Source organism: Chiloscyllium plagiosum, unplaced genomic scaffold (assembly GCF_037043375.1).
Source record: "Chiloscyllium plagiosum isolate Xiang-an unplaced genomic scaffold, Cpla_swu_hap1 HiC_scaffold_1, whole genome shotgun sequence".
NCBI classification, from domain to species: Eukaryota; Metazoa; Chordata; class Chondrichthyes; order Orectolobiformes; family Hemiscylliidae; genus Chiloscyllium; species Chiloscyllium plagiosum.
Genome location: NW_028270139.1, coordinates 82,784,204 through 82,803,780, shown reverse-complemented (window position 1 = coordinate 82,803,780; position 19,577 = coordinate 82,784,204). Strand labels below are relative to the sequence as shown.

Sequence of the window (19,577 nt, the reverse complement as noted above, 5' to 3'; positions counted from 1 at the left end):
AATTTTCTGAAACCTTTCAGAAACCTTTTGACATTTGTGATAAGGTGCTTGACAATTGCAAATCTTTCCTTCTAATTTAGTTTAATGTTAGGATATTGATTTTATTGGAGACTGTTTACCTTGTATAACTATTGAACGCAGGGACCGACGTGCACGCTTATCTACTTAGTTTCTTATCTGGTTTTATTAATGAATCAGTACCTTTCTGTATTTGTCACATTCTTCCCCATGATTTAACAGCTGTGCATTGTAAAAATGTTTTATTTTTCTTTTTTATTTTGAAAGTAGGTCCTGAGATTAAACTGTGCAATAGGAGCATGTGAGCATTCTAAGTATTTGTTTAAAATTCTTCTCAAGAAGGGAGTTTCAGAAAGTCTCCTTAAGTGTTTTGAGTTCCTTCTTCCTGCTCCAAGCCCATTTTAAGCCTGCTTTGGATTCCCACTCTCCATTTTTATGGTTTCAGTTTTCTTCCAGAACAAGTGTGGAACATGTTTCCTTCCTGTCTTATGCAAACTTCCCTCTGTTTTCACTGTATATGTCCTGGGAATGTGTCCTCTCTTCCATGACTGTGCTAGTCACCTGTAAGTATTCTTTTATAATGCCCTGCAGAGCTGGGATAATTAGTGCAAATTACATTGTTTCATTCAGATCATATTAAGAATTATTTGTTCAAAGAGATGCTAAAGAAGCATGCAGTATAAGTAGATATTGTTAGAATTCTTGTTTAAGATCTGATAAAGAGACACTAAAAATCCAGTGCAATCTTATGTATATATTTGCACCAGATAATCTGAGTCTGTCAGAACATTCCATGCAGTTTTTGTTGTATTACAGGGTGTGTTCCAGAGGGCAGTAGCTTTTTGTGGCTATCATCAGGAACAGTTAGAAATTTATACAGTGCAGATTTTGTTAGTTGCTATGCTCAGAGGATATCTTTGATAACTCAGAAATAATAGTGTAATATTAAATGATGACTTCAAGTAATAAATCTGGAATAAAATGCTAGTCTTACTAATTACAAACATAAATGTTCTAAATAAGAGGATTAGAAGATTATTATGGTTTGGGACTATATTGTTAAATTTAGAGTGAAATGGAGAAGGTCATGTGATCTCTTCTGAAATCTGCCTTACAATAAGTTTGGGTGGTTTGATCATCAGAAGGCATAGAGTGCTTTACTGGGATGAAATGCAAGGTTGGACACTTGGACATAATGATATTAGCCTCTGTGTTAAGAGTGGAGATTTTGTGTTTAATTTTCACCAAGCTGGAAGGAGTTCACATCTTAACCAAGAAGAGCATTGGAATCTCAAATCTGGAAGTCCTGTCCCAGGATATATCTGGCAGCCACCATTCTCAATGAAGTTACATAGGTGGAAGGGAATATTTGACACATCCATAATGCAGTGGCTTATTTAAAAGTGAAGTTGCCTTCACACAGAAGTGATTTTGTCATGGAGGTTTTTGAAGCATGACTTGTGTGGGTTTTACAAATTTGAATAAATGGTCTAAACCCGTTAGATCTTTGAAGAAGGTATATACCCCTTGTGATTGGTGCGAACAGACATGAATGTGCATAAAAAGATGGATGGATATGTTGAACTGTCAAGTTATTTAAATTCCTTTCTCTTTACGTTTTGAAGAAAACTCAGCCTGCATTAGAAAAAAGAAGTGCTTGTAATTTCAATAGGTGTTAGTTGAAATAAGTCTGAGAGCTTATAATCAGGGATTTTCAATTTCACACTTGATTGACAGTCCTAATAGTTATAAAAGAATTAGTTTCTTCCATGTGGGACTAAACAGTGCTCCGCTTCACCTGATGAAGGGACTATGCTCCGAAAGCTTGTGATATCAAATAAACCCGTTGGACTCTAACCTGGTGTCATGTGACTTCAGACTTTGTCTGGAGTCATGTTTTTTCCTATCTCAGAAGAACAAGTCTCAACTTTTAAGCAAACTATCTTAAAAGCCACTATGGGCTGCTCCTGACCGTCCTGTTGTTTCTTTGGGGGTGGAGGGGGATGTGGTGGTGCAGTCTGATTCCAGTTGGCAAAATGTAAAAATGTCCTAGGATTGGCAGCCATACTCAGACCAAAGGAGTTTGAACGAAACCCAAAATGAAGCAAAATTCTATTGTTGGCTTTAAAGGTTGGCATGAAGCAAGTATGCCGTTTGACCTAGTTTCTAGTGAGCATAAATTCATGGCACGTCTGAAAATCTCATCCAAAGACACCATAACAGTGACTGGTGTGGGAAACAGAAAAATTACACTGATGCAGAAAGGGATTGTGGGCTTGACAGTTTGTTGGAACTGTGTAAGAAGTGTTTTATCCTGTGCTTTGCTTGTAATGTAGTGGATATGGACAGATCAATTCTTGTTTAGAAAAAATATTGAAATCTATTTTCTTCAAGTATTAATATTTCTCATCTGTGATGAGCACTAAGCATTGCAATGCTCTACTTTACAAATGAGATGATATCTGCTCAAAACAAAACCCTTCTTGGTTCCCTATGTAAGAATAACAACGCTTGCACTTAAAGTTAAACTCTTTATTGATTATATTTATTATCCTTTGCTCGAAGCTGGGATTTCTTTTCTTGTGTTGTAATGGAGTTTTATGCTATTTATAACTTTATTTGCCATTAATGTTGGGTAATAAAACAGATGATGTTTTTGGGGAGCCGTTTAAGCATTTGCACTTCAAAAGTTAAAAGCTTAGCTATATTCGAAAACAACACTGATTATCACATAGCATGGTTATGCTTCACAAATAACTAACATATTGGGTGGTTTTTGGGATAGATTTATTGTGCTTCCAAAATTTTGTTTTGTATTGAATCCAATTTGTTAATCCAAGTTTGAGAAGACCCTATGGGTCACAGAAGTAACTACACCAATTCTTCTTTTGCTTGCTCTGGATGACCATATATGTTGGTGACATGCTTTCAGGGTTTCATCTGTGTGCCAACTGATTCAAAGGACAGGTGTTTCTTCCACATTATTGTATCATATACTCCCTCTTCCCACTAAAATGTACATACCAAGATATCATCAGGATGGTGGGAAAGGTTCACAGTGTCTGTCTGGATGTATCACTACCTGGAGAAAGTGAGGTCTGCAGATGCTGGAGATCAAAGTTGAAACTTTATTGCTGGAACAGCACAGCAGGTCAGGCAGCATCCAGGGAACAGGAGAAGAAGGGCCTGTGCCCGAAACGTCGAATCTCCTGTTCCCTGGATGCTGCCTGACCTGCTGTGCTGTTCCAGCAATAAAGTTTCAACCTGTATCACTACCTGGTATGGCAACTGTATCATTCAAGATCGGAGACAGTTACAGAGAGTGGTGAACTTGGCCCAGACAATCACAGAAACATAAGTGAGGACTGCAGATGCTGGAGATCCGTGTCTAGATTAGAGTACTGCTGGGAAGGCAGAGCAGGTCAGGCAGCATCCGAAGAGCAGGCCAACCTCTCGTATATAGAATCCATTTATCAGGCCCACTGTCAAGGAAAGGCCGCCAGCATTCTCAAAGATCCATCCCACCCTGGCAATGTTTTTCAAAACCTCTATCATCGGAGAGAAGGTACAGAAACCTGAACACACGCACCAGCCAGTTTTGCAACAGTTTCTACCCTACTGTTATTAGAATACTGAATGGACTCACAAACTCTTAACATTCACCGTACCTGTGTTTTGTTTTTATCGCTGTTTACCTATTATTTACTATTTATGCTACTTAAGTCTGTGATCTGCTTGTATTGCTCGCAAGACAAAGCTTTTCACTGTGCCTTGGTATACATGGCAATAAATTCAATTCAATTCAATTCAGTGTTTTATGGAGTTTCTGCAACATGGTAGACCAGTGTAAAACTATATCTTTTGAAGTTTGGTGGAATGTGCCATCAAATATTTCTTATTACAGTGAATTTTAAAAGGATGTACTATTTTCCATGATTAGCAAAGTCAAACCATAGAAAAAAGGGAAAATTTCTGTGCTGTAATTATAAAAATTGTAGATATGTTTATGAGTAACAAATAAAATTACTTTTATTAAGTAGGAGTGCAAACCAATTGATATTATAAATAAGTAGTTTAAGTTGACGTTTTACTTTCTGTGTTTGTGATATCAAAAACCAAAGACTTGACATCTCAGTATATATTTATATCATGTCCAGGATAGACAGCCTTGCTTAATATTGAGCCACTATTGGCACATCATGGGCTGCCTGCCAACTGGAAAGATGGCACAGTGGTTAGCACTGCTGCCTCACAGCACCAGAGACCCGGGTTCAATTCTCGACTCAGGTGACTGACTGTGTGGAGTTTGTACATTCTCCCCATGTCTGCGTGGGTTTCCTCCGGGTGCTCCGGTTTCCTCCCACAGTCCAAAGATGTGCAGGTCAGGTGAATTGGCCATGCTAAATTGCCCGTAGTGTTAGGTAAAGGGGTAAATGTAGGGGAATGGGTGGGTTGCGGGTCGGTGTGGACTTGTTGGGCCAAAGGGCCTGTTTCCACACTGTAAGTAATCTAATCTAATGAATGATTCTGTCAGAAATTGACTACTATAGTAGCACAGTACCACCATATGTATTTCCCACCCTTCCCATTAAAATATCATAGAGATGTTGGGAAAGAATTCTTCCTTTGTCTCTGGGTGTTGGTTCCAAGTCCATTTAAACGCAGATTGATTTCAAGTTGAAACATCAGAAAGTTTTCCAGTTGAAAAGGAACAGAAGCTATTTTCTCTTCCCAAGTTAGCTAAGGAAGTATATGATTGAAGGTGGAGATGCCCTATCTCTAACCTCTTCAAATGCAAAATAAAAATATTGTTAGCAGTCTGTTTGAGTGGCTGCAGAACAGCTGAAGCCAGTTAACCAATGCCAAGGGTATTGATGAGCAGAAAATGAATCTGCTCCCTTAGTTTTAAAATGATGTGTGACTACAGCAGCCACATCTGGGTGTTCTGTGCCAGATAGTCCACCTCTGATATGTACTGAAAAATGATGGGTACCAGCCTTTTTCCAAGCCCTTTTGGCCCATACAAGGATGGTTGCTGGTAAATAAAGGCTATCTGTGCCAACCTTAGATCATGTCCGCTCAGAAATCTGTCCAAGAGCCATTGTGGAACAAATCATTAGGCTTCTGAAGATGAGGGTCCAGTGCCTGGGCTGTTCAGGTGGGACCATCCAGTACGGTCACTTTGTTCCCTACATCATTATGATGTGCTGTGCCATCTATAATCAGAAATCGCAATTGGGAAATGTGTTGGATGAGGAGGAAATGCAGGAGAGACAGGAATCCTCTGTGGTGGAGGATAAGAGTGATTATCCTGTTATGGTCCATGAGGAGCTACATGGGAAAGAAGATCAGGCAAAGATGGGGGCAAAGGTGATCTATTTACTAGAGGCTTCTAGGATTATTGAGCTGTGTGGAACTTTACATGTTCTAATATCATAAGTGTATTTGGCATCCAAACCTCTGTTTTGACTCTTAGTCATTTCCAATGGTTGAGTTGGTGTCATTCTCAGGATGGCACGCTCTTATTTGTAGGGTACTGCAAAGGGGGAGTTCACAGCTGATGACATCTGATACATTGGGAACATAGTGTGAGGAGTGTGCAACCGAGGCTTCAAAAGGACTTGGTCAAACTGATTGAATGGGATAGAACATGGCAGATAGAATATAATGTGCTATTTACCTTGGTAGAAAATAAACCAGAAAGCTAGAATATTACTTAAACCGTGAGTGCTTGAAAAGTGCTGGTGTAAAGGGGATGTGGGTGTCCTTGTTCATGACTCATTAAAAGCTGGCGTGAAGGTGCAACAAGCAATGAGGATGACAGCTAGTATACTGGTCTTCATTGAAAGGAGTAGAATGGCTGACCTGTACAATTGCAGCATGACTCGGTGAGACCTCACCTAGATTATTGTGTATTTTGCCCTCTCAACTTAGGGGGGATGCAACAGAGATTTACCAATTAATCCCTGAGATAGCAGGACTGTCTTAATTGGAGACTTGGTCTATGCTCTTCAGAGTTTTGAAGAATGTGCTAGTGAAGAATTATGTTGACAACCAATTTGAAATTATCAATCAGGCTTGACATGTAGCAAACTTGTATGTATTGGAATCTCCATACATTAACATCAGGACTCTATTTGCAGAATGAAAGAGCATCTACACATGCAAAACCTGTTTCAAATCAATAATGTAGATAACAACTATTCGCTGGCTCATTTCTCAGAGCAATGCCTTGATTGCAGTCTCATTATACATTATTTACTGGTACACTCTCCATTGCAATGCCTCTACCAATCAGTCCACTTGCCAACGAATCGGCACTCTCCCCTCATGCAGTATAAGTACTGTTCATTTTTCCTCAAATTGACAAACTTGCAAATTGTCCTGATGAGTGCAAGATGAAAAACTGACTAAATGTGTAATTTTTCAGCAATACTGTAGTTAATTATTGGGAAATTCAGTGTATGCATTTTTTGTACCAATTTGGCATAAACTGTAAATGCTACATTGTTCTATCGATAAGGATGACATAGTAAAGTGATGATTTGGAGATGCCGGTGTTGGACTGGGGTGTACAAAGTTAAAAATCACACAACACCAGGTTATAGCCCAACAGGTTTAATTGGAAGCACACCAGCTTTAGGAGCGCCGAAAGCTAGTGTGCTTCCAATTAAACCTGTTGGGCTATAACCTGGTGTTGTGTGATTTTTAACATAGTAAAGTGTTTTTATTTGAATGAAGACTAACAGTGGGATTCACTTATACAGTTTGTATTCTTTAAAGGTCTTCTAGGATTGCTGAAAGTTGTTGGTTGCTAGTTAACTTTTCAATTGTAGCTCTGGTTCAACAGCTGTGTATTTTACTTTTATTTTCATGCATTTACTTTTGTTTATGTTTGTAGGTTGAAAATGTCCGCATGCTGGATCGGGTATCATCAAAGAAGGCATCAGTTGGTACACTATATCTGACAGCAACACATTTGATTTTTGTGGAGAATTTGTCTGACTCTCGGAAAGAAACATGGGTAGGTTATATTTAGTTATTGCAGAACTGAGTGGCTATTTGAAGGTTTACTCTATTGTTTTGATGATAGTTACTTGTGCGTTTTGTTAGATGTTGCATTGCGTGTGATCATATTGTTCACTTACATTATTATTAGACTGTCTTACAATAATGGGAAATATGCCATTGGTATCTACCTGACAATGTGAAAAATTGCTCAGGTATGCCCTATACATAAGAACAACAAAAGTCTACCACAGCCATCTATTGCACCATCAGTCTACTCTTGGTCATCAGTAAAGTGATGTATTCAGGGTTCTATTAAGCAGCATTTGCTTAGCAATAATCTGTTCATTTCCACTAGGGTCACTTGGCTCTTGATGTCAGAACAGCCTTGTTTCAAGCATTACCTGGTCTAGCTTACATGTGGCATCAGATGCACAGCAATGTAGTTAATTGCTGTCTGGGCAATTAGGAATGGGCAATAGATGTTGGCATTGCTGGTAATGCCCTTATCCCATGAATGAATAAAGAATTAAAAGAAAACAAAAGACCAAATCTCTAATGGAGAGGTTAGAGTGACTGTCTTCACAGGAAGGCTACATTTGACTGAAAGTGGCATCAGGATCCTGAGGAAATTTGGAGTCAGTGGGAATTGGGGCAAACTCTCTGCTGGTTGGAGGCATCCTTTGGTGCAAAGGAAGTTGGTTGTGAAGTTGAAGGTCAGTCATTGTCGCTCATCTCCAGGACATCTCTATAGATATTCCTCGGGGAAGTGTTTTAGGCCCAATAATCTTCAGCTGCTTCATCAATGACCTTTCTATTGGACTTGAAATGTTAACTCTGTTTCTGTCTCTGCAGAGGTTGCCAGATCTACTGAGTTTCTACAGCAGTTTGAGATTTTCTTTTGTTTGTTAGTTCCTGAGGCAAAATGTATACTTTTATCTGTACTCTGTGATGATTTAACCAGGAGCTGTTTTACAAATTTATTTTCTGCTCTCACTAGATACTTCACAGTCAGATTTGTGCTGTGGAAAAGCAAGCAACTACTGCAACAGGCTGTCCCCTGCTTATTCGCTGCAAGAACTTCCAGGTTATCCAGTTTATCATTTCACAAGAAAGAGACTGCCATGATATTTACATTTCATTAATTCGTTTATCACGTCCAGGTACGTTTTCTAGTTAATTGGCTCAATTTGAATAGAAACTGTGATGCTAAATACACAACTTTGTTGTACTTTATCAATGCCTGAATCAAGATTGTAAAGGAACGCCTCCGGGTTGACTAAAGTAGTTAGGAAATAACAAGAAAAGGAGAATGAGTTAATACTTTGACCTCGAATTTCCTCAGTATCTGTGCAGAGCAGAAATGTGTAAACAAAAATGAAGCCACATATGCAGGTGAAAAGATCACCGAATTACATGTGCAAGGAACTTATTCTCCATTCTTCTCAATCTTTTATAAGCACATATTGATCTTACTGCCTGAACATATTTTTATCCATAGAAGAATTAGAATTAGGTTTTATTGTCTCATGTACTCAAGTAGAGGGATACATGAGTACAGTGAAAAGTGTACAAAGTTGCCAATCCCAGCACCATCTTAGATACAAAGGCACAATATCTTAGATACAAAAATAGAAAAATAAAGAAATAAGTTAAAAAAATTCAACATTACAGTTCTTCTTAGAATTAGTCCCATCCCTAAATTATTGAGCTGGGGAGAAGGTAGCAAAGGACACAATAGGTCAATGGGGGTGGGATTGAGGTGATAGGTCAGAGAAGAGGGTGGGGGAAGGTAGCAAAGAGTACAATAGGTGAATGGGGGTGGGATGGAGGTGATAGGTCAGAGAGGAGGGTGGGGGATGGTAGCAAAGAGTACAATAGGTGAATGGGGTTGGGGATGGAGGTGATAGGTCAGAGAGGAGGTTGGGGGAAGGTAGCAAAGAGTACAATAGGTGAATGGGGGTGGGGATGGAGGAGATAGGTCAGAGGGGAGGGTGGAGCGGATAGGTGAGAAGGGAGATTGATAGGTAGGACAGGTCATAAGGACAGTGATGAGCCGGAAGTTAGGAACTGGGGTAAGATAGGGGGGGAGGGTAAATGGAGAAACTGGTGATGTCTGCATTGCCCTGGGGTTGAAGTGTTCTGAGGCGGAAGATGAGACGTTCTTCCTCCAGGCATCGGGTGGTGAGGGAGTGGCGATGGAGGAGGCCCAGGACCTACATGTCCTCGGCAGAGTGGGAGGGGGAGTTGAAATGTTGGGCCACAGGACGGTGGGGTTGATGGTCTGAGTTTCCACATTTTCTGTATCCTAATGCATTGATTATATTTGAACTTTGCTATTTTAATATATGTCCATATTCAACGAGATTTGAATATAACTTGACATCAGTGACATGGACATGTCCACATTTTAAAGTCTAATCACTTTGGATGCATGGAAGTTGAGCATTAGGGTGAATATTCTGGGGCAGATTTTGTATAAAGTTGCCATTCTTTGAGAGAGTATGAGAACATTTTGGAGCAATATCTGATTCAGTGAAGCTCCACCACATTTTTTGCTGTTTGTGGCAGTTTCTTGTGTCTACTTACATTAGAGGGAGAGACAGGATGAGCAAGGTGCCAACATTCCTCAGGAATTCTGCCACTTCATTTATCTTTGTGTGGTGTTGCTTTCCATTCAAATAAATATTTCTTTTCATTTATGGGATGTTGCTGACTAGGCCGGCACATTTTCCTTCATTCCAAATTACACTTAAGAAGGCGATAGTGAACTGCTTTCTTGAACTGCAGCAGGCCATGTGTTATAGCGACTTGTGCAGCCTGTGTTTTGAAAGTGAGAGTTCCAGGATTGTAACCCAGCGACAGTGAAGGAACAGTTAACTTGTTCCAAGCCAGCATTAAGTTTGGTTTGGAGAATAAATTGCATGTGGTGGTGTTTCTGTGCATCTGTTCCCTTTGTCCTTTTGTCCTTTTTTTGGGAAGACACTGTGGGTTTGGAAGGTGCCTTGTTGTTTTGTGCCACTGTATTTATATGGCAAGTCCAGTGAGTTTCTGGTCAATGATAATTCCCAGGATATTGAGAGTGGAGCATTCATTGATGGTTACACAATTGAATATCAGTTCAGGGTTGGATTAGCCCTCATTCTAACCCATCTTTTATTGGGGATGGTTACTGCTTGGACTTATGGCAAGTATGTTATTTGCTGCTTGAATATTATCCAGATCTTGTTGTATTTGAACATGAATTTGTTGAGTATCTGAGGACTTGTGAATAATACTGAACAGTGGTGAACATCTCCACTTCTGACTTCTATGATGGTGTGAAACTCATTATTGAGGCTGTTGAAGATAGTTTAGCCCGGCTATTATCCTGAGCAATTACTGCAGAGATATAGAGTTGGGATGACTGACATCCAAGAACTCCAAAGATATGCACATTAGATGAATTGGCAATACTAAATTGCTCATAGTATTCAGGAGTGTGTAGATTAGGTGCATTGGTCAGGGGTGAATATAGGGTAGAGGAATGGATCTGTGTGGGTTACTCTTCAGAGGGTTGGTGTGGACTTGTTGACCAAAGGGCCTGTTTCCGCCCTATAGGGATTCTATTCTATTCTAACTACAACCAGAACTGTGCCAAAGAAGAGTCTGTGGTCAGGAAATGTTAACTCTCTTTCTCTCTCTCTACGGATGCTGCATACATTTTGTCTTTTATTTCAGATTTCCAACATCTGTGGTATTTTGCTTTTACTTACTGTTCTGGTAATGATAGAATCAGGGATATTCCAGCCCATGAAGTTACAGATTGTGTTTGACTACAGTTCTACAGCTGCTTCTGTTGGTGTAGAATGAATGCCCAGTATTAGAAAAAAGTGTTCCACAGTTCATCCTTTTTAGCATGGTAGTATCCTCCATCACATTCTGTGGCACTGTTCTCATTGTGAAGGACTACACGGTGGTCACTGCTTCTGATACCATCTGTCACAGGTTGCTGAGGACAAGGACAACTAGATTCTTCCTTTCTGTTTGATCCCTTAACAGAGTTAACATTTTGAGTCTGGTATGATTCTTCAATTCACAAGAGTAGTACCAGACTTTAAACAATAACTTACTTCTCTCTTCACAGATGCTGCCAGACCTGTTGAGTTTCACTAATATGTTCTGTGTTTGTTTCAAATTTCTAGCATTGGTGGAATTTTACTGCTATTTTAGTGAACTAATTGGGTTTTTACGACAATCTACTTTGATGTCTTACATGGCCATCATTCCACTGATCCTTTTAATTCCAGGTCATGGTGGGGTTTGAACCCATGTCCACACCATTTCAGCTTGGGATTCTAGTCTAGTGATATTTTTAATGCAACACAATATGACTCTCTCTAGTATTCCACCAGAAACATTGAGGTCCCTTTTTCTCCATGGAACCATTAATCGGTATTTTTAGATTCAGAATAATCTCTCATATTTCCAGTATCTTATACTTTTTACATATCAGGATTTGAGGATTTGCAGCATTTTTGTTCTTTTGCTTACACTTTTCAATGGACTGTAATTTCAAGACTTGCATAGTATTGAAGAATAATGTGTGAAAACATAGCTAATAACATAGCTTCTTGTTTTCAGATACTTTTAAGATATTTGTTTAACAGTGTCTTGAAGAATATTGTTTTAATGAGTGCATGACAATTATCATTTTCCCAAGGTCATTTGGGGATGAACAATAAGTGAAGGCTTTGGCAGTGATGTACACATTCCATAAGTGAAAATAAGAAAAAGCTGTGTTTGCTGGTAGGGTCTTCCATGTGTCTGTTTATAATTAGTATCATTGCCGCAATGTATGTGGGGGCCAGTGGACGCTGATGTGATAATCTAAATGTGATTTCAATGGAATACTAAGTACTCAGTTGAAACCTTTGTATTCATAGTCTGCAGAATGTGACCTTTATTTTATCTCTAGACAAATTGGTATGTTTGCTTAATGCCTAATGTCTGGCATATTGAGCATATTGCAAATCCTAATGTTTTCTATGTTCCTAGATCTTTTGATTGCGTTGGAATCCTTCTGTATGCATTAAGTTGGGAAAATAGAGTTGCATACATCAAAACAGGGCAGTTGCACCATTGCTTACTATATATAGAGCAAATTTCATGGCTACTATCAAGAAGTGCTACATGTTTATATCAGTGTTTTGATTGTAAGTCTGTGGATCTGTCTTATCTGGATGTGCATTGTAAACACATTGTTCTCTGCAATGTGTTTCACATTTCTAAATCTGTATTCTAACTGATTCTTAAGCAAATGAAGTTTCCAACACATTGCCTTTTTCTCTAACATTTTCCTTGTGATGTTAAAATAGTTCAGTACAACACCACGGAATTCATTGGGTTATGTGCCAACAAGGCAGCCCCACAGGCATATTTCTAAACATGAAAAAGTCTTCGGGTTGGGTATGTTGTTGTGATAAAGGAGTAAAATTTCAAGACAAGTAAGTGACACAATGTTTCAAGCTTCAGCATGTTTGCTGATTATAGGACCTATACCATTGATAAGTATATATTTACAGACCTTCTCAAGAGGTCATAATTGGTTTTGGTCAATAGTTATGATACATGTAAGAGAAGATAAGAATGAGAACTTGTCTTTACAAGACTATTGCTTTTTCTTGCTATGTATTTTGCCTACTAAAAATGTTGTACTTTTTATAAATTACCATGCATTTAGTGTTGCACTCTAGTTGGCCTAACAATTATGCTGAAAAATAAAAAGGCAAGCTAGATGAACAGTGGCAAATGAATTTATAGTAATTGTTCTGTCCTTGTGAAATTTTCAGTTAAGTATGAAGAATTATATTGCTTCTCGTTTAACCCGAAACAAGAAGGGAATGAAAGAGAACGCGGCTGGAATCTTACTGATCTCAAGGCTGAATACAAACGCATGGGTGTTCCTAATAACTTATGGCAAGTTTCACATGCAAATAGAGACTATGGGGTGAGTTTAGAAATAGAAATGATCAGATATCTGACATGTTCGTCCATTCTGACATTCCATCTCCACTAGCTGGATGTTTCAAATTGTTTGGCATATTAAATGTAGCAGCTATACAGACGAATCTTTAAATGAAGCGAGAAACCATTGTCAGTTCAGTAGAATTAAATCTTTTTGTGGAAAATCCACTGCACTCTATCACTTAATGCCATCTTTTTGTTTGATTTCTCTGAAGTAATTTAGATTTATTGAGTTGAAAAAAAAAGTGAAATATTGCAGCTATGCTGAAAAAAGATGCATTCTCAAAGCTTTTCACCTTGCATGCATCAGGACAATTGCTAGAATATTAATTGAAGTGGAATACCAACATTTATACTGCATGATAGGAGAGTGATTGGTTGGCAAGTGGACTCTGATGAGTACAGGTGTGAAGATGCCATGTCAGGCTTTGTTGAAATTTTAAACTGGCAAGTTGACTGTGATTGATCAGAGCATTGCCATGAGAAATGAACTACTTATTTTGTTGAGTTGAAACAGGTGATGTATGTACATATTCCTTGTATCTGCAAAGAACAGGGCCTTTATATGAATATAAGTAGCTTCCAGTATGTACAGGTTATGCCACACTGCAAGGCAAACTGACAGTCCTAAATTAGTGATCAGTGTAATTCCTCACATACTCAGGATTATTTAGCAAATGTTGTCTAGTTGCACAATCACAACTAATATTGGATACTGTTGTAAATTTTGCAAGCATCGCATGGTTAGGTATGGTCAGTACCTTGCTTGTGTCAAACAATGCATAGTCCTGCCACTACTGGGATTAACCCAGCTATAAGTGAGCCTGCAAACAAAAGGGAAAAAAAATGCCCATTTGACTTGTGGTTCAGCTGGATTTAGGGGCTTGATTGGAGGCACTAATTGCTGGTAGAAGTCACGTACATAAGGTAAGGGATAGTGACAGAAGGCCATACCCTTAACTTTGTTTTCGATTCCCATAACCCCCGGTTATGTTCATGGCATTGGTCTAAGAATTAGTCATACCTCAGGATGAGTTAACTGTGATTTAATTTATTTAAAACTATAAAACATATTGTAAGTTAAATAATTTAGTCTAAATTAAGAGCACAGAAGTACATGAATATTGTTTTGATCTCTGGAGTATAAATGCATACAATATCCGAACATCATATATTTCATTGAATCTAAAAGGTCTTTTTCTGGCTCTGACTGTTTTTTTTAAACCATGAGTTCCGTGTCCCAAATTAAGACAAAATACACAAAGTAGGAGGAATTTTCCAAGGCTGGCAGGTGTTTCGAGCATTACCTGAAAAATTGTCAAGACACCTGAGCTGATGCTTAAGACCAAGTTACAATGGATCTTTTGCCAATCAGATTGTTCAACATCTCTTGACAGGAGATGAAACTGGGTTCAGTTTCAGAAGAGAAACTGAGTTCAGTGTGTGTGCTGCCTGTGTCCTCAACCAGACTGTCTGGCCAGATGGGTTTGCAGCCTTATATATTCAAACCACCCGGAGCCCTTAAAGCTGAAATATTATAAAGGCAAAGGCACACATGCAACATAACCCACCAAACTAATTACCATTTCTGACCTTCCTTCTTCACTGACAGCATTTTGTTGGTAGCAGTGAAGCTTTCCTGCATAGTGCTGCTGTACATTAGAGCTGTTGGCCTCTGGTTGATAACTCTTGGCAAGTGTTTTTCCCAAAGGAAACTGATTGATTGATTGGAGGGGGTCTGTGATGCAATGGGAAGAGGCTTTCAGAACCATTCCCCTACCCTATATTTACCCCTGACTAATGCACCTAACACTATGGGCAATTTAGCATGGCCAATTCACCTCACCTACGCATCTTTGGACTGTGGGAGGAAACTGGAGCACCTGGAGCAAACCCCACACAGACACGGGGAGAATGTGCAAACTCCACACAGGCAGTCGCCCAAGGCTGGAATTGAACCTAGGTCCCTGGCATTGTGAGGCAGCAGTGCTAACCACTGAGCCACCGTACCACCCTTATGTGTCACTCATAGTTAATACAAGAATATCAATGGCATTTGGTGATATTTTTAATTATTTCTTATTGATGCACTTATTCCTAAAGAGTTTTAAAAACATTTTATCGAACATGGGTGAAGGGTTAAGCCTGAAAAGTCAACTGTTTTGCTCCTCAGATGCTGTATGACATGCTGTGCTTTATCCAGTGCAACACTTTATCGACTCTTACTTCTCCAGCATCAGCAGTCCTCACTATCTCCTATTGATAATCATTTGATTATGTAGGGTTACGACAGTGGCATCATCTGCTTAATTTTTAATTTCTAGTTGTTGTTTCCTCTATCACAGGTTTGTGACACATACCCTACAGAGTTGTATGTACCAAAGTCAGTTTCAACACCAGTTATAGTCGGCAGTTCCAAATTCAGGAGCAGAGGTCGCTTTCCTGTTCTCTGTTACTTCTGCCAGGACAACAATGTATGTACAATCACTCAAAATTTAAACTTTTGAAAAAGATTATGTTGTTTTGATCAAATGCTAATTTTCTCTGCCTATTACATGCTAGAAACTCTTGAATAATGTTGAGAACAGTTGTGTATAAGTATTGGGAGTAAAGAAAAGGATTAGGAATACATGCTCAATGCAAAATATTAAAGGGAGTGCTGAACTGAGACATCTAGAATTCTAAAAACCTAAGTGCAAGCAGCTGGTATGAGTCTTCTAAATGAATCCATAGAATGCAAGAGAAAAGAAATAATAATTCCATATCATATTGGTTAAACCACGGTCAATCCTTTGGATGCCTTCGATAGAAAGGATTTTAATGACATAAGGAGCATACCACATAGATCCATGTGCAGTGGGCTAAATGACATCCAAATGTGAACATCTGTGTCCATTTCTCAGTTCTCATTTCATGTGGAACCAATTTTCACAAGTGGTAATTCAGTTTGTTATGCATGATTGTTTAATTAGATCAAAAAATAAAGATCAGGATGTGTCCTGTTTATTGGTCATAGCCAAAACCATTTTTGAGCTAGCCACTGAAATATGTGCAAGGATACACAGATTAACGTGCTTCTTCTTATTATTATTATTACCTTCCTATGTTTGGAAGACATAGTAAAATGTATTTTGGTGATTGTTTGTATAGGGAAAAGTTTCAATTTTCAATTTGGTGGAAGATGAAAACATTTTAATAAAAGAGGTTGAAACATTTATTGTGAAACAAATGTCTCTGGTTTTTCTTCCTTTCTTTGTCCAGGCTGCTATTTGTAGAAGCAGTCAACCTCTATCTGGTTTCAGTGCTCGTTGCCTTGAAGATGAACAGATGCTTCAGGCCATCAGGAAGTCAAATCCCGGAAGTAATTTCTTGTATGTTGTTGATACTCGACCAAAGGTAAAGAGCCATAACTATCACAGCAAAGCAATCTGTCACTAATTTTGTGCTTTAATACTTTCCTAATATAATACACTTGTTTGAGGAAGTAAGTCCCAAATCTTGCACATCAAGAAAATCCCAAATATATTTCTTAGCCTGTGTTGAGTTATCAAATCTTTGATGGGTGGTGTAAATATTGTCCAATTGGCTTTGGTTGTTCTGATGAGGAATGGAAAAATGACCAGGGCCGTTACCAAGTGTACAACTCTGTCTACTATCAATATCCACAGACCCTGATCAGGAAGCTAATTCGGACCATTTATTAAAATTTAATTCAGTGAGTTTATGAGTAGCTGATCATTAGAAAGAGAAAATGTAAAATCAGAATTGCTTTCTTTGTCAATAACATTCTATAAATAATCCAGTACTGCATTTTATAGCAAAACAAAAGCAATTTTGCACCCAGAGGGGGAAAAAAAGCAGTTAAAAACATGGTAATTTGATATGAACCTACTGGGCATAATGGAGCTCTATTTTGAGGCATGCGATACGAGTTGGACTTGTATGTTGTAATTGGCAAGTTTTGCTGGTTATTTCCTTCCGGGAATATTTTAATTTTGTTAGTCTAAACATTTTCATAAGTTCTTTTTTCAAGTCTATTTTTAGCTTTATAGACATGAATAAACCAAAACATTTGAAGTGTGCCACAGGCATCAGCAGCATTTATAGATCAATGCCTAATAATTTAAACTGTATGTCAAAGGAACATAATGGACCAGACCAGTTATGAGCTATAAGTAACAACCAATTTAGTGATGTTATGATCATATATTTACATTGTTTCAAAGAATTGTGACTCAGCTGGTTCTCCTGATGTTAAAATAATGGAAGGAAGAATTTCCATTCATGGATGTTCCAAATACTTCACAGGCAAGAACATATGTTAAATTGTAACCACTATTTTAATGTAGGGAATGTGGTGACAAATGTAGCCAAGTCCCACAAGCCACAGCGAAATAGATTGTCAGTCAATTTGTGTCAGCAATTTTGGCTGAGTGGTATCAGGAGTTCTTCTTTGAATAGTGCTATGGGATTTTTTATATCTGCTATTTTGTATCTGCTATTAAATATGAAAGATAGCTCCTCGGATGATGCATTACTGTACTTACTTTGAAGTATTAGATTATATACTTACTTCTGAAATGCAGTTTGAGCTGACAACTTTGTGACTTAGACATGAGACGTTGATATTTTCTTTATGAAAAACAGAGGAACTTTGATTACCTGAATATTAATAATCTGAATTTCGGATTATCCAAAGAAAATCTCAAGGTCCCGCTGGAAACATTACATCAAAGAGGTGTTTCACCACTGATTGTGTCTTTTGTTTACAATGATTAAAAGTGAACCTGACTTACTGAAATGCAGCCGGGGCGGGAGGGGTGGTGGTGGTGGGTGGGTGGGTGGTTTGGTGGTGGTGGTGGTGGTGGTGGTGGTGGTGTCCGGGAGACTTCAGCAGTGCTACAGGGCCCTTACATACAAGTGTGTGTCTGCTCAGAAACAAGCCCTGAGACAGAAAGAGGGAACAAGGCAGGCACAATGAGGAAAAAGGAAACTTCAGAAAACTCTGAGCCCCAGAGGAGAGGCATTGAATCAATTAACTGAATAATCAATTATCCAAACTAAATACTGCCTGCCCATCTTATTTGGCTAATTGAGGTTCCACTGTATATTGAATAATGTATTTAATAGGTTAGACATTGAAACAAGGTGAAGATGTTATTGTAGTTGGTGTTAGTTACCGCAGTATCGTATTTCTAAATAGATGAAACAAGGGTTGCTTTGAGATAAACCGAGTGTTTATTTGTGCTAGATGAAGTTTGAAAGAATAATGCCTGTGGATGTTTTCAAATGATATTGGTATTGCAGATCATTCCACGGACCCTGATGATGATATTCTGCTGTCAAAATTCTTATTTATGCATTTCAATAGATTATGGTTTCTGCTGAGTTCAAACCCATGGCCGGGGAAAACTTTGTCTTGAGTTGTAGCACAAAACAGTTGAGAATTGAAGAAGCATCTTACACACTTCACCCAATATTCATATAAAAATAGAAATGGGAGCAGAAGTAGGCCATTTGGCCCATCAAGCCTGCTTCACCACTCAGCATGATCATGACTCCTGCTCTATCCCCATCCCCATCCCCATACATCGATCTTATTTCTTTCGTAAATATATTCTTTAACTCTGCTCCGCCACCTTCTGGGATAAAGCATTCCACATGATCACTGTGCTCTGAGTGAAAAAAAGATTTACCCTCATATCAGTCTGAAATGGTCCCTTGCTTATCCTGAGACCATTATCCCTGCTCTGAATTCCCATTGTGGGGGGGGGGGGGGGGGGGAGCAGCATTCTGACACTCGGTTTGTCTAGCTGTGTTAGAGTTTCATACATTGCAATGAGATTCCTCTCCTTCTTAACTCCACTGAGTGAAGGCCTGCTTGACCCAATCTCTCAAAACTCCATCCCAGGAATCAGTCTGGCGAACCCTTTGCTGCATGCCCTCTTTGGCAAGTATACCTTTTCTTCGGTTAAGGAGGCCAAATTTTGCACACCATTCTCCAGGTGTGGTCTCACTAAAGCCTTGTGCACTAAGACTTCCTTCATCGTACATTTGAAACTTTTTGCAGTGAAGGCCAACATGCCATTTGCCTCCTGAGCTGCTTGTTACAAATGCATGCCTGCTTTCATTGACTGGAATACAAGGATACCCACATCAATGTTTCCCAGCCTATCATCCTTTAGATAATAATATACCACTGTGTTTTTCCTACCAAAGTGAATTACTTCACATTTATCCATTTTATACTGCATCTATCATGTAGTTGCTCACTAACTCAGCTTGTCTAAATAACCTTGAAATCTCTTTACTCCCTCTTCACTACACTCACTTTCAAATAGTTTTGTCTTCAACAAACTTAGAAATATTGATTTCCTCATCCAACTTGTTGCTATATATTGTGAATAAGTAGGACTCAAGCTCTGATGCCTGCAGTATCCCACCATTTGCTATGTTACACTCTGAAAATGGCCTATGTATTCCTCCTCTCTATATCCCATCTGACCCAATTCTCAATCCATACCAATGCCTGAAACGTCGATTCT

At 38.8% G+C, this 19,577-nt stretch overlaps 1 protein-coding gene across 2 annotated transcripts in view; it reads left to right on the top strand.

Annotated features, from left to right (window-relative positions):
- Positions 1–19,577, top strand: part of mtmr7b (myotubularin related protein 7b) — a 91,702-nt gene that overhangs the window by 6,897 nt on the left and 65,228 nt on the right. For both annotated transcript variants that reach the window (XM_043690105.2, XM_043690112.2), the window contains exons 2-6: positions 6,920–7,042; positions 8,027–8,189; positions 12,858–13,015; positions 15,378–15,506; positions 16,294–16,428. In XM_043690105.2, the coding sequence (XP_043546040.2) occupies positions 6,920–7,042; positions 8,027–8,189; positions 12,858–13,015; positions 15,378–15,506; positions 16,294–16,428 (708 nt within the window). The remainder of the gene's footprint in view (positions 1–6,919; positions 7,043–8,026; positions 8,190–12,857; positions 13,016–15,377; positions 15,507–16,293; positions 16,429–19,577) is intronic.